The sequence below is a fragment of the Tupaia chinensis genome, unplaced genomic scaffold (assembly GCF_000334495.1).
Source record: "Tupaia chinensis unplaced genomic scaffold, TupChi_1.0 Scaffold000235_1, whole genome shotgun sequence".
NCBI classification, from domain to species: domain Eukaryota; kingdom Metazoa; phylum Chordata; class Mammalia; order Scandentia; family Tupaiidae; genus Tupaia; species Tupaia belangeri.
Window position 1 is genome coordinate 4,411,319 of NW_006159713.1, and position 13,657 is coordinate 4,424,975.

The following is a 13,657-nucleotide window of genomic DNA, read 5'->3' on the forward strand; positions in this document are numbered from 1 at the left end:
CTGCTGTTGCCACTTTCTGTGTGTGACCTTGAACAAGTTCGCTAACTCTCAGAGCCTCGGTATTCCTCATCTGAGAAATGGGGGTGATAATGAACCCACTTTCAAGATGGCTCTGAGTCCAGTGTTTGGCCCATTCTATTGAGTTGTTGGAAAAGTCTTGACACATTTTTGCATAAGAAAAATCATTCTGCCTTTCCCGACAACCCAATAGAAGCTTGATATGTGATCGCTTCATTACTGGTCATTAGTTTGGGTCCAGCCTGATTCAGAAAATAGAAGCACTCCCTGCATGACCTCAGTAGTTCACGCAGAGAAATGGGGTTTGGGTCTCGCAGTGCACTTCCTTCTGCACGACTTTGTACATTGCATGGGTGGAAGTGGCCATCTTGGAAGTCCCTGGAACTGCCAAGCACATGTCTAGCACAGGCCTCAATCCCTGGACTGGGCAGGGCCCTTGGTCTGTACTGGGACCCCATGCCAGCAACACCAAGCTCACCTGGCTCTGTCTCCTGCAGCCTCAGTCACCTTCCACTGGGTGAGTCTACACTGGCCACGCTCACTGACGAACTAAGCCACATGACTCTCCTGCAGCGCCTCCGGTGAGTGATGCATGACGCCGTGGACTGAGTAGGAGCACACACTCCTCAGGCGTATTGGGACACTCCCAGGAAAGCACAGAGGGTGCCTCTGTGGGACCCTCTTGGCTCTCTCCCACGCCATCCTGTATCCTCCCAGGTTGTGCAGCCTGATGCTCTGCTGTTGCCACTTTCTGTGTGTGACCTTGAACAAGTTCGCTAACTCTCAGAGCCTCGGTATTCCTCATCTGAGAAATGGGGGTGATAATGAACCCACTTTCAAGATGGCTCTGAGTCCAGTGTTTGGCCCATTCTATTGAGTTGTTGGAAAAGTCTTGACACATTTTTGCATAAGAAAAATCATTCTGCCTTTCCCGACAACCCAATAGAAGCTTGATATGTGATCGCTTCATTACTGGTCATTAGTTTGGGTCCAGCCTGATTCAGAAAATAGAAGCACTCCCTGCATGACCTCAGTAGTTCACGCAGAGAAATGGGGTTTGGGTCTCGCAGTGCACTTCCTTCTGCACGACTTTGTACATTGCATGGGTGGAAGTGGCCATCTTGGAAGTCCCTGGAACTGCCAAGCACATGTCTAGCACAGGCCTCAATCCCTGGACTGGGCAGGGCCCTTGGTCTGTACTGGGACCCCATGCCAGCAACACCAAGCTCACCTGGCTCTGTCTCCTGCAGCCTCAGTCACCTTCCACTGGGTGAGTCTACACTGGCCACGCTCACTGACGAACTAAGCCACATGACTCTCCTGCAGCGCCTCCGGTGAGTGATGCATGACGCCGTGGACTGAGTAGGAGCACACACTCCTCAGGCGTATTGGGACACTCCCAGGAAAGCACAGAGGGTGCCTCTGTGGGACCCTCTTGGCTCTCTCCCACGCCATCCTGTATCCTCCCAGGTTGTGCAGCCTGATGCTCTTGCCTCCTAATGCCACTGCCTTCCTCCTGGCCACAAAGTGACCTGAAGAGCATAGGCCCAAGTCCCAGAACAACCCTTCCTGTACACACAATTCACCTGTGTTCTTGTTAAAATGCTAACTCTGGGGTGGCCTCAAAGCATGGGGTTAAGTGCTGAGCACAGAATGTTGGATCTCACCTGGCTGATCCTAGTTTGAATTGCAGCTCTCCGTGGCTTGAAAAATACACCAGGTGGCATGCATGTGTGGCCCCAAATCCCAACATGATGGAGAAGTGGGGGGACAAGGGCTGCATGCCCCTGTGTGTGTGTGTGGGGGGGTTCTCTCTCTCTCTCTGATGAATACTTATGTCCTTTGGCAATTAAAAAAAAATGCTAGTTCTGAATCCAAGGTCAGGATTGCCTAGATTCTGTATTTTTTTTTTTCCTTTTTTGAGAGATTTTTGCTATAGGGCTCTTGTGCTCACTGGAAAGACAGAGACAGAGAAAGAGAAAGCAAGAAATCACCTCCCAGGGGGAATGGCCATGCCACAATCCCTTCTCCTCCAATCTCCTCTCAGGATCTTGGGCACGCACGCACACGCACCTGGCGTGACTTTTTAGCCACTGGGTCCAGGACTCAAATCATGGTCAACTACATGGGAGTTAGCGACGTCACCATTACACCACCTGCTGGTTCCAGATTCTGCATTTTTTTTAAAATAAGAATTATTTATTTCATTCCATTTGTTATTATTATTTTTCAATTTGACAGATAGAGACAGGGAAAGCGAGAAAGCAAGCCACCAGGTCCGGGACTCGAACTGTGGTCAACCAGCGCCTTTAACCACCACGTCACCTGCTGGCCCCAGATTCTGCATTTCTAACTAGCTTCCAGGGAATATCAGTTCCAGGGCTACAGGCTGCACTTGGTGTAATGTGGGTCTAGATTCAGATCGGTGGCCTTGTCAGTCTCCCCTGTGATTTCACTCCCTGCCCACTGCGATAAACAAATATGAGACTCTCTCATCCTGTGAGTTTTCAAAATATAAAATATTGTGACTACAAACAGAGCCATGCAATGACACAAAGCATGGCTTTGTTTTTATCCAAGTCTCCACCCTGTCTCTGGCCGTGTCATCTGAGTAGGTAGAGGTTAGAAAATTTGGGAGGTAAGCTGTTATTAAATGAATGAATGCCATATAAATGAATGAATAAATAAAAATTAAATAATTTTTTTTTGAGAGAGGTTTTCGCTATAGGGCGCGTGCGCTCGACAGACAGACAGAGAGAGACAGAGAGACAGAGAGACAGAAAGCAAGAAATCACCCCCCAGGGGGGATGGTCACGCCACAATCCCTTCTCCTCCATCCTCCTCTCGGGATCTTGGGCACGCACGCACACGCGCCCGGCGCGAGTTCTAAGGCACCGGGTCCGGGACGCAAACCGCGGTCGATTACGTGGGAATCCAGCGACATAGCCATTACGCTAACTGCTGGTTCCCCCTGGCTTGAGTTTTAAGCCACCGAGTCCAGGACTAAAACCACAGTCGACTACTTGGGAGTCCAGCGATATAACCACCACGCCATCAGCTGGTCGCCAGGATGTTATTATTAGGAGAACAAACTCCAGACAGAAGAAACCCACAGATGTCCAAGGCCATGTGTCTACAGTTATTTCCTTAGTAACTGGCAACTTCTACTTTCTTCCATACTTTAGAGACACCAAATTCTTTGAAACACTAAAAACAACTCTAGTCTAAAAGACACGTCCCCATCCTGCACAGATTCCTGTTTAAACAGTCTCTAGACAGAAAACTGAACAGAGTATTTCATCTGTGGTCCATCTGCTGGTCTCGAATTAAATAAATATTTTTTAACTTATCTAAGAAAAAATAAGGAAAAACAATTTTGGAGGTTATATCATAATATGTGTGTGTGTGTGTGTGTGTGTGTGTATGTGACAAGAACCAAGTCATTTCACCCAAAATTAATATACTAAAAGACAGCTCTCTAAACTTGAATTTGTAAAACCAAATAATTCTCAGATAAATACTTAGAAGGGGCTAAGACAGTTTGCTGACTCGTTTTGTTTCTCCCCATTCATAGAGGCAGGGCCAGGTCAGGGTACAGAAAAGGCAACCAGCAGAGTTTAAAGCAAAGCCTGTCGCGTGCATAGATGAGAATGCCACCATATGCCTTGCAGAATCGACTCGCCTGAATTGGGAAACCCACGTGCAGTGGGCATTCCCCCGGGCTGGCCTGGAGACCCCTGACGCATAGGCCAAAGCAAGCCACAAAAATGCAGGGACTGCTCCCAGGCCAGGGGTTCTGGGTTTCTTCCCACCTTGTTGCGTGTCACTGTGAGTCTGGCCAGTCACAGCTCACTGCTGGGCCCTGGTTTTCTTACTGGACACTGGGACAGTCATTCCCACCTCGCTCACTCACCTTTACCCCCAGAGGTTTTATGGCGGGCATGTGAGTTCTAGATGCGTAAAGGCTTTGCAAACTGGAGAGTTTTAGCACAGCACCTGCAAAGACGTTTCAGTTTCAAATGCTCCGTGGTCTTCCCCGCTCGTCCAGACTGAGTGAGAGCAGAATTGATGATGTGAGTTGCTGTCACCTTTCAGAGGCTCTCAGAGCTGCCACCAGCTTGGAGGAGCTGAGGTGAGCTGCCTGTCCTTCCCCCAGACCCAGGACAACGTTGACAAGGAAAGATGACAAAAGGAAGGGACTTCTTGATTACACACTTTGCTTCACCCCGTTCCATGTTGTACAACTGAGGCCCAGAACCCCAGGAGACCCAAAGATGGGGTATAAGCATACCGATTGCAGCAAGAGGGGCTTAGGTGGGGTAGCAGGGAGAGCGTCCTAGACAGACCCCAAGTTGACGGGAGTCTCTCCACTCCCGGGTGAGCTGCGGCTCCTCCCTTGACTTCGGCCTCCTCTCTGCTCTGGGAGGAGGGTGTGGACCAGATGAGATGGGGCGGGGGTGGGGCAGGCTGATGGTGCCGGTTCTCCTGCTCTTCTCTCCCCAGCTTGAGTCACAACCAGATCGGAGATGCCGGTGCCCAACACTTGGCTGCCATCCTGCCGGGGCTGCCTGAGCTCCGGAAACTAGAGTGAGTGGCCGGCTCTGCCGAGAGGGGTCCCCGTGGTCCTGGGAGACACTGGCCCCTAGTGCTCAGCCTGCCCCCACCTCAGTGTCCTGGCAGTGGGACTGGGTGACCTCCATGCCCTGCTAGGGGGCATCCTCCAGTCACCCCAGCTCCTTCTCTTCTTAATGCCTTCTGCCCCATCAGGTCGGGAAGGTGGCAGTGGGGAGTCATCTCTTAGGGACAGGGCAGATGTCGGGGAGGTGGAGGGGGCACCAGAGGATCTAATGGTGGCCCCTCCCTCCTGCAGCCTCTCAGCAAATGGCATCAGCCCAGCTGGAGGAGTGCTGCTGGCCGAGTCCCTCACTCTTTGCAGGCACCTGGAGGAGCTGATGTGAGTGTCTGCCCAGTCGGGCCTCTGCCCTCTGTGCCCCGCAGGCCCACCCGGCCCTCCTCGTCCATGGTAGGCATGGTGCAGGCCGGGGGTCCTGAATGTCAGCCATGCTCAGCGCTGATTTCTCTCCTCTTTCAGCCTCGCCTGCAATGCCCTGGGTGATCCCACAGCCCTGGGGCTGGCTCGGGGTCTGCCCCAGCACCTGAGGGTCCTGCAGTGAGTGTCCCCTGCCGCGAAGCTGGCGAGGCTGGTGGGAGGAGCACCCCCTCGAGGAGTAGGGGTCAAGGCCCCCATCCAGAGAGCAGCCTTGCCTGTGGCATGCCTGGGGCTGGCTGCTCCTTCCTGTCTGGATCTGGCTTCTGGAGCCTGGAGACCCAGCCTGGTCCTGGCTTCGCCCGCCAGCCCTTGCAGGCCTTTGGCCAGGCCCATCCCCATTCTGAGCCTCAGTTCCCTGATCTGGTCCCCAGGGTGATGGAGGAAATGTCAGCAAAGGGCTGTGTGGGAGACGTGCCAAACAGCATGTCCCCAGCACTCCCCAGTACACGGCCTCCTGTGAGCCTCGCAGCCGTCCCACAGGGCGGGGGATTTTTAGTGCTCCACAGTCCAGTGAGGGGACGAAGGCCAGGACAGGTTACAAACACGCTAAGAAGCCAGGCTTTGAACTTGGGATCTCAGACCCCAATGCCAGGCCCATGGCATCCACCCAGGTCTTGTGTGGGGGGGAGGAGTTGGGGACAGCCACTGCCCAGAGACGTCTAAGGTCTGGTGCTGCAGCCAGAGACAAGGCTGAGGGTGGTGGTGGTGGGGGGTCTTTCTGGGGCCCACACAGCTGGTCCCCAGTCTCCACTCTCCCCTCCCCCTTTCCCCAGCCTGCAGTCCAGTCGTCTGGGCCCAGAGGGGGCGCAGAGCCTGGGCCAGGCCCTGGATGGATGCCCATGTGTGGAAGAGATCAGGTGAGTGGGGGCCACCCAGCCTGAGCAGGGGACAGGCCAGAGAGGGATTGGGAGCTCCCCTCACAGGTGTCTCCCCTGCCCTGCAGCTTGGCAGCCAACAGCCTGGCTGGAGGGGTGCCTCAATTCTGTAAGGGGCTCCCGCTGCTCAGACAGATCGAGTAAGTAGCCTGGGGACCTGCAGTGTGTGGGGGGGGGCATCCTGGGGACCTGCAGTCGGAGGGGGAGGGCATCCTGGGGACCTGCATTGGGGGACGGGCAGCTGGGGACCTGTGTTGGGGTGGCAGCCTAGGGACCTGCAGTGGCAGGGGCCACCTGGGGACCTGTGGTGGGGGGTGCAGCCTGGGGACCTCTGGTGGGGGGCACCTGGGAATATACAGTGAGTGGGGTGGGGAGAGCCTGGGAACCTGTGGTGAGGGGTGCAGCCTGGGGACCTGCAGTCGGGGGTGCAGCCTGGGAACATACAGTGGGGTGGGGACAGCAGTGAGGTTGGGAGAGGCAGCCTGGGGACCACATGGGGTGGGAGGAGGCAGCCCTTTCTGGCTGAGCCTGACACCTGGGAAGGCCTTTGAAGTGACAAAAGCCTCATGGATGGTTGAGGCTCCTGACACCACCCCCAACCCCAACCCGACCCCCTGCAGCCCTCTGCTCCCTCCTGCCCTCTATGGGGGCGGGACTGGCCAGGGGTTCTCCCTCAGGCCCCTCAGCCCCATCTCCTCCCTCCCAGCCTGGCTTCCTGTGAGATTGACAACCAGACTGCCAAGCTCCTGGCCGCCAGCCTCGCGCTCTGCCCAGCCCTAGAAGAAATCTTGTGAGTGATCCCAAAGCCCTGGGCTGGACGAGCAGGTGCCTGGGGGCAGCCTGAGTGGCCTGAGCTGATCCCTCCCTCACGGCCAGTTCCCTCCTATAAACAGGAAAGACCCTTGAGCTGCTCTGGAGGAAGTTTTAACACGGGAGCCTCAGTGATTCGGGGCAAAGCCATTCAGCCCCCCATCTGTGGCGTGGCAGGGGAGGTGGGCCAGAGGGTCTCCAAAGGCGCTCTGCCCCAGTCCTTGCCTTTGGGAGGAAGCTGGCAGACCACCTGCCTGGTTCACAGGGACTCCTTCATGAGCCGCTGTTGGTGTTGAAAGTAGCTGAAGCCAGTGGGCACCCCACTCCCCGATCTCCCCTGTGGTGGTACCACGGCATCCTCTTGACCATCGAGTTTCTCAGACCTTGGGCCTCAAGGCACTGCCTCACGGGACTAGCCCTGGGCCCTAACCACAGCATGGAAGAAAAGGCTATTTCCTTCCATAGAGGACAGTTTCCTTCTGTATAGAATGAAAGGGATTACAAGTGGGTTTTAGGCTTGCATCATAAAGGCTTTTTTTTTTTTTTTTAAGACAGAGATTTTGTTTTTAAGAGAGGTTTTTGCTATGGAGCGCATATGCTCTCAGGAAAGACAAAGAGAGAAAGAGAGACAGAAAGTGAGAAATCACCCCCCCTCCAGGAGGTTGGCCACACCACAATCCCTTCTCCTCCACTATCTTGTCGGGATTTGGGAATGCACGCACATGCACCCAGCGTGAGTTAAGCTGCCAGGTCCAGGAAGTGAATCGTGATCGACTACGTGGGAGTCCAGTGATATAACCATTATGCCATCTGCTGGTCCCTAGACAGAGACTTTTGTTAAAGGGAGTGTGCGCTTGCCAGAGAAAGAGAGAGGGAGAAAGGGAGAAATCACCCCCCCTCCAGGAGGTTGGCCACACCACAATCCCTTCTTCATTCTCCTCCCAGGATTTTGGGCACACACGTACACATACCGGGTGTGATTTTCACGCTGCCTAGTCTGGGACTCAAACTGCAATCAGCCTTGTGGGAGTCCAGCACCTTAAACACTATCCACCTGCTGGCCCCTCATAAATGTTTTGACCCTTCTCAAGAGACCAGAGAGAAAGCCTCAGATTAGTGCTGACTTGTCTTTAACACCTAACACCAGTGAGTCTCCTCTTTTAACCACCTGGGGCAGGCCGCGCCTGAGGAGGGACGCTGGTTCCAGCTGGACATCAGTGCCATTGCTTGTGCTGTATTTAGCCTGTTAACTGTCATCCGTAATAGGGCCCTCGACACAGGTGGCTCATGGGTAGTGGTGATACATGTGTCCTTTTCAAATTAATTTATTACATTAAGATCTTAATCTGGAATTTAAGATTAATTTCTTTACATCAGAAAGCCAATTTAAAGAATAAAAACACAATAATAAAGAAGGTGCATGGGGGGACTAGCAGATGGCGTAATGGTTACATCGCTGGACTCCCATGGAGTCGAGCAGGGTTCAAGTCCCGGACTTGGTGGCTTAAAGCTCACGCCGGGCATGTATGTGTACGTGCCTAAGATCCCGAGAGGAGAATGGAGGAGAAGGGATTGCAGGGTGGCCATCCCTCCTGGGGGTGATTTCCCACTTTCTGTCTCTCTGTCTCTATCTCCCCAGTGAGTGCACATGCCCAATAGCAAAAATCTCTCTTAAAAAAAAAAAGAAAAAGAAAAAAGAAAGAAGGTGCATGGTCATGGCAAAAATCGTAATGGCGGCACCCACACGATGGATGTTGGATCACGACATTGTCTCCGCACTCGTGTTCTAAACTCCAGACCAAGCCCGGAACTCTCCAGAAGCAGCACCCAAGCCGTTCTTGAGAGGGACAAGCTCAGGAAGGGGTGGTGATGTGAGGAGAGGAGCCACCTATGCCCTGAAACATCTTGAGAGAGGGCACCCCATCAGGTGGCCCCTCTTGCCATGCTTCTCCTGTAGGCCCTCCACCCTCCCACCCACTGCCCTGTCTCTACCCCTCCATGTCCTCCACCCCGGGCTTGAACCCCCCACTTCTCCTGCAGGCTGTCCTGGAATCTCCTCGGGGACGAGGCGGCTGCTGAGCTGGCCCAGGTCCTGCCACGGATGCACCAGCTGAAGAGACTCGAGTATGAGGGGCACTTCCTGGGGAGCTGGAGGGGATGGGAAGGGCTGAGAGGGCCTACATCCTGGGGAGAGCCCCGGAGCCACTGGGTCAGTCCCTTGGCTTCCAGAGAGTACTCCCTGAGTTGCACACTGGGCAAGCTCCAAGCCCCTGCCATGCTCGGTTCACCCTGAGCTCTAGCCTTCGGCCTTCCTGCTGCCTGCTGTGGTCTGTTGGGTTCTCTGAGAAGGCAGTGCTGGGGTAGTGTGTACCCCATCTTGGCCTGGGAAGGGACACAGGGAAGCCCCCTTGGGTGGTCTCACTCCCATGTCTCTCTCTTCCATTCTTCTGCTGTCCACTGGGAAGCCTGGAGAAGAACCAGATCACAGCTCGTGGGGCCTGGCACCTGGCAGAAGGGTTGGCACAGGGGTCACACACCCCAGTCATCCGGTAACAGAGCTTGCAGGGGCAGGGGTGGTGGGAGGCCACACCATCCCACAATCTAAGAGGGTGGTGCCTCGTAGGAGGAGGCAGGGCTGGGGTTAGAGATGATAAAAGGGGCTTGGACCATTCCAGCAATAATTTGGCAGCACGCAGACCTCGATCAAATCCCAGCCCTGCCATTTGCCAAGGGTACAAATTTGTGCACTCAGTAGCTCAACTTCTCTGAGCATCCATGTCTTCATCTGTAAGGTGGGACAACGATCGTCTCTTCCCCAGAGAGCTGTGAGGAGTCACTGAGCAGACAGAGCACAGCCGATGTCTGGCACACAGCAATCACTTAAATCGAAGCCACATACAGGTGTATAGGTTGTGCACGGCACAGGGACACCTAAGGGACACCGTGCACATTCTAGACGCAACTGCTTTCTAGCAAATATCTTGGGTTTTGTTCGTTTGTTTGTTTTTTGTGTGTTTGTTTTTTAAGAGGTTTTTGCCTAAGGGCATATGTGTCCACTGGGGGAGAGAGAGAGAGAAAGACAAAGACATTGAAAGGGAGAATGAGAAACCACCCCCAAGGGGAGATGGCCACCCACGATCCCTTCTCCATTCTCCTCCTGGGATCTTGGACACGCACGCACACACACCCAGCGTTGAGTTTTAAGCCACCATGTCTGGGACTTGAACCACAGTCGGCCATGTGGAAGTCCAGTGACGTAACCATTATGCCATCTGCTGGCCCCATAATGTCTTATTTTTATCAAAATCAATATATTATGACAATTTCAGACAGGTGGAAGTAAAGTGTCCCGAAGAAGGGGAGCCTTTTCCTTTTTTGCACTAATGAGGCCCGGGAGCATCCCTGGCTGGGATCACTAGTTCCCAGGAAGAAGTCAGGAAGCGGGTTTGGGGGTACCATCTCCCTAAGGCAGCCATGCGGGTCTAAGACCTGCCTCTGCTGGGAACTCTCAGCACGGTCTTCCTCACTAGGGCCTCAGTGTGTGGACAGGGCACGGGGTAGAGATTCCTGTGTGTAGACAGGGCACGGGGTAGAGATTCCAGTGTGTGGACAGGGCACGGGGTAGAGATTCCAGTGTGTAGACAGGGCACGGGGTAGAGACAAGATGAGTGAGCAGCTCCCATCTGCATGCCCATCTCCCCACAGCCTCTGGAACAACTCCATCCCCTCCGACATGGCCCAGTGTCTGCAAAGGCAGGAGCCCAGGCTGGACTTCGCCTTCTTCGACACCCCGCCCCAGGACCCTCAGGGTACTTGATGGCTGCCTCAAGACCCTTGGAATGAATCCAGCCAAGTGATGCCAGCTTCACCCACCAGGATAGAGGGCACAGGAAAAGAGCTGCGTGGAGAATCCTGCCCCCTGCCTGGAAGGAAGGGGCACAATTGTCCTGCTACTGTCCTCAAGGAGGACATTTTAGGGAACTACAAGCCCGGTGTGGCCAAGAGTCCCTGCATCATGTGTGACAAGTGTGACCAGTTGAAGACATGGCACAATAAGGGTGTCATGATGTAAGGCGACATGGAAGATCAGACATGGCAACCTGACCTCTGGACATGTGGCATACATGGAACTTGTGATCCATGGCATGAGCCGTACCACCACACTGGCAGGACACATGATCGGTCCATGTGTGACACATGACAAACGTCCATGTTGTACATGGAATGTGGCTAACCGGACAACCTCAGGTTGGCCCAAGCTCTAATTTATTACTTTGTAAACTGTACCTATGTATTTATATGTTGCATTTTCAGAGCAGCTGAACCAGGGAAGTCTTTTTTCCTGACCCGGGAAGAGGAAAAATCAAAGCACTGACTAGCCCAGAGGCCCAAGGGCCAGGATTTTGGGTAGGCATTCAGCCAGAAAGTCCCCTCCTGCCTCAAGCCTCATTTTCCCCACTTGTAAACTGGAAACTCCCTCCCCTTTAAATGCTAGCTTCCCGGGAACTCTGGGCCCAGGTTCAGGTCCAGCAACCCTTAGGAGTGGGCAGGCCCAGTCTGCCCCATGCAAGGACAAAGCCAGGTCTAAGGGTGTAGTGGGGGCACTGCCAAGATAGTCAGCCAGGCCACTGGGTCCAGGTATTACCTCCGCGGGATCCGGTGAGTCCCCCGGGTGCCAATTGTGACAGTGTTCTGGTTCCCTCCAGGAGGGGCCCAGGGGGGCCCTGCCACACTCTAACCTGAGTTTGATCAATAAATATGGATAACCCCCCAGCCTCTAGCCTGATGGTTCCCACTGTGCCACTGAGTTGGAATCCGCCCCTCCCTGGGGACTGGTAAGCAGGGCGCAGTGCTGAGAGGAGCACTGGCCTGGGAGTCAGAAGACAAAGGTTCGAGTTCTAGTCCTGTCTCTAGTGGGTCATGTGATCGTGGGTAAGTTATTATCTCTCTCCAGGCTTCGCCTGCAACACGAGGGTGTTACAGAAGCTCAGAATGTTAGAAGCAGGTTTTGTCTCATTTACATCCTGCTTAAACTCTTTTCTAACTTAATTGTCAATATTTGAAATTAGGACTGAGCTACAGCGGCATGTGTTGCTCAAACACTGTACGCCACAGGCTGGGACACACGAGAGTTCTAGGTTCGAGTCCCTGGTCCATCTAAAGGCCAGGTTCAGTGGTGTAATCCCGGTCACATGGGGAAGCTGAGGCAGGAGGGCTTGGGCTGGAGGCTGGCCTGGGTGACATAGCCAGACCCTGCCTAAAAACGCCGGATGTGGTGGTATGTCCCTGTAGTTCCGGCTGGGAGGCTGAGCAGAACAGTGACATGGCGAGACCTTGTCATAAAAATAAATGAATGGGGGCCAGCAGATGGCATAGCAGTTACGTTGCTGGACTCCCACATGGCTGACCATGGTTCGAGTCCTGAACCCAGTGGCTTGAAAATCACACTATGTGGGTGGGTGTGTGCGTGCCCAAGATCCTGAGAGGAAAAGGGATTGTGGCATGGCTATCCCACCCAGGGGAGAGTGATTTTTTTTTTTTTTTTTTTGCTTTTCCTCTCACTGTCTCTGTCTTTCTCTCCAGTGAGCATCTCTGCCCTAAGGCAAAAACCTCTTTTAAAAAAGTGAACTAAGTGAATGAATGCTGGGAGCTTTTAAGTACAAACCCAGATGTGGTTTCTCTTAAGTTTGAGTCTAGCATTGCAAGAGTAATCTGCTGGAGCCGCATGGCTGTGCCCTCAGATGCCCACATGCCTCCGTTTGCTGCACTGACACCCCTCTTCCTAACCCCAACCCCTGGCCCCTGGAAGCCTACAGACCCCTGGCCCGCAGTTTCCACGGGTGGGAGGTACCTTCAGAGCATGGCTTGAAGTCAGACAGGCATGGAAGGGAATGTGACCTGACCCCTGGGACTTGTCTTCGCGACAGGCACGGAGCCTTTGGCAGCCCCCTGCATGCTCCAGGGCTGTTGCAGAGGTCAGCGAAGCAAGGTGCGTCAAGTCCCTGGAACAAATAATAAGTACTGGTTACATGCAAGTTGCCTTCCTTTTCTGAGGTTGGATACCATACGAGGTAGAGAGATATCTAAAAAGACAGAACTGGACCCTTGTAGAGCAAGCCCATCTTGGCCTCAGGAGCCTCTCTTAGTGCTGTGGAAAGTGGAGCCAGGAGGGTGCAGTTACATGGGAGTGCCACTAGAGGGCAGGCCGGCCCACTAGCGATTCCTGGGATAACTTGCTTCACCCCTGGACGCCGAGGGAAGTTAGAAGGTGATGCCAAGGGCTGCTCCTACCTGGCCTAGCAGCGTGGGATATCCCAGCCTGCTGCTGCCTCACCCAAATGGCTTGGCCCTGACCGTTGCTGCCCTCCACGTCCCCGGGTCCCCGCCAAGCATGAGGAGAAAGTCCTCCGGCCGAGTGCCAAGCACCCACACCTCGTACAGGGACACCCTTATCGGGCCAGGGTCAGGGCACACCTGGCAATGAAGGGCGCCATCAGCCTGGCCAGGAGGGGAAGTCAGCAGGGAGAGGATTAAGAGGTTTACCTGGAAACCATGGGCCCCAAATTCTGTCTCTCCTTCCTGGGACACGATGCAAATGGACCTGGGGCCTTCGGTGTGTCCCTTCACTCCCAGTCCCATTGCCTCCTAACCTTGCCCAAGACTGGAGCACGAGGCCCTCGAAGCCTGGAGATGCCTTGTCCAGGGAAGTCAAGGTGAGGAAGAAACAGCATTCCCATCCGAAGTGCTGGGCCAGGTAGGGTGGGCACAGGGCTGGGGGTCCCGGAGTACAGAATGTATGTCCATTTGCTGCATATCCATTTTTGCTTTTTCCCCTTCCTCTCTGCCCAAGTTCTAAACTCCAAGAAACTTCCAGCAGCTGTCCCGAAAGCCACCACAGAATCAC

The 13,657-nt window shown here is 54.1% G+C and overlaps 1 protein-coding gene across 2 annotated transcripts in view; it reads left to right on the forward strand.

Moving 5' to 3' along the window:
- The window catches only part of NLRC5 (NLR family CARD domain containing 5), a 108,278-nt gene extending 96,752 nt beyond the window's left edge, over positions 1-11,526 (forward strand). Inside the window, exons 40-50 of one of the 2 annotated variants that reach the window (XM_006148406.3) lie at positions 516-599; positions 4,067-4,150; positions 4,522-4,605; positions 4,889-4,972; positions 5,111-5,188; positions 5,842-5,925; positions 6,012-6,083; positions 6,650-6,733; positions 8,794-8,877; positions 9,219-9,302; positions 10,459-11,526. In XM_006148406.3, the coding sequence (XP_006148468.1) occupies positions 516-599; positions 4,067-4,150; positions 4,522-4,605; positions 4,889-4,972; positions 5,111-5,188; positions 5,842-5,925; positions 6,012-6,083; positions 6,650-6,733; positions 8,794-8,877; positions 9,219-9,302; positions 10,459-10,570 (934 nt within the window). In that variant the 3' untranslated portion in view covers positions 10,571-11,526. The remainder of the gene's footprint in view (positions 1-515; positions 600-4,066; positions 4,151-4,521; positions 4,606-4,888; positions 4,973-5,110; positions 5,189-5,841; positions 5,926-6,011; positions 6,084-6,649; positions 6,734-8,793; positions 8,878-9,218; positions 9,303-10,458) is intronic. The other variant, XM_027771846.1, reaches the window with a different exon arrangement.
- Positions 11,527-13,657: the final 2,131 nt, after the last annotated feature.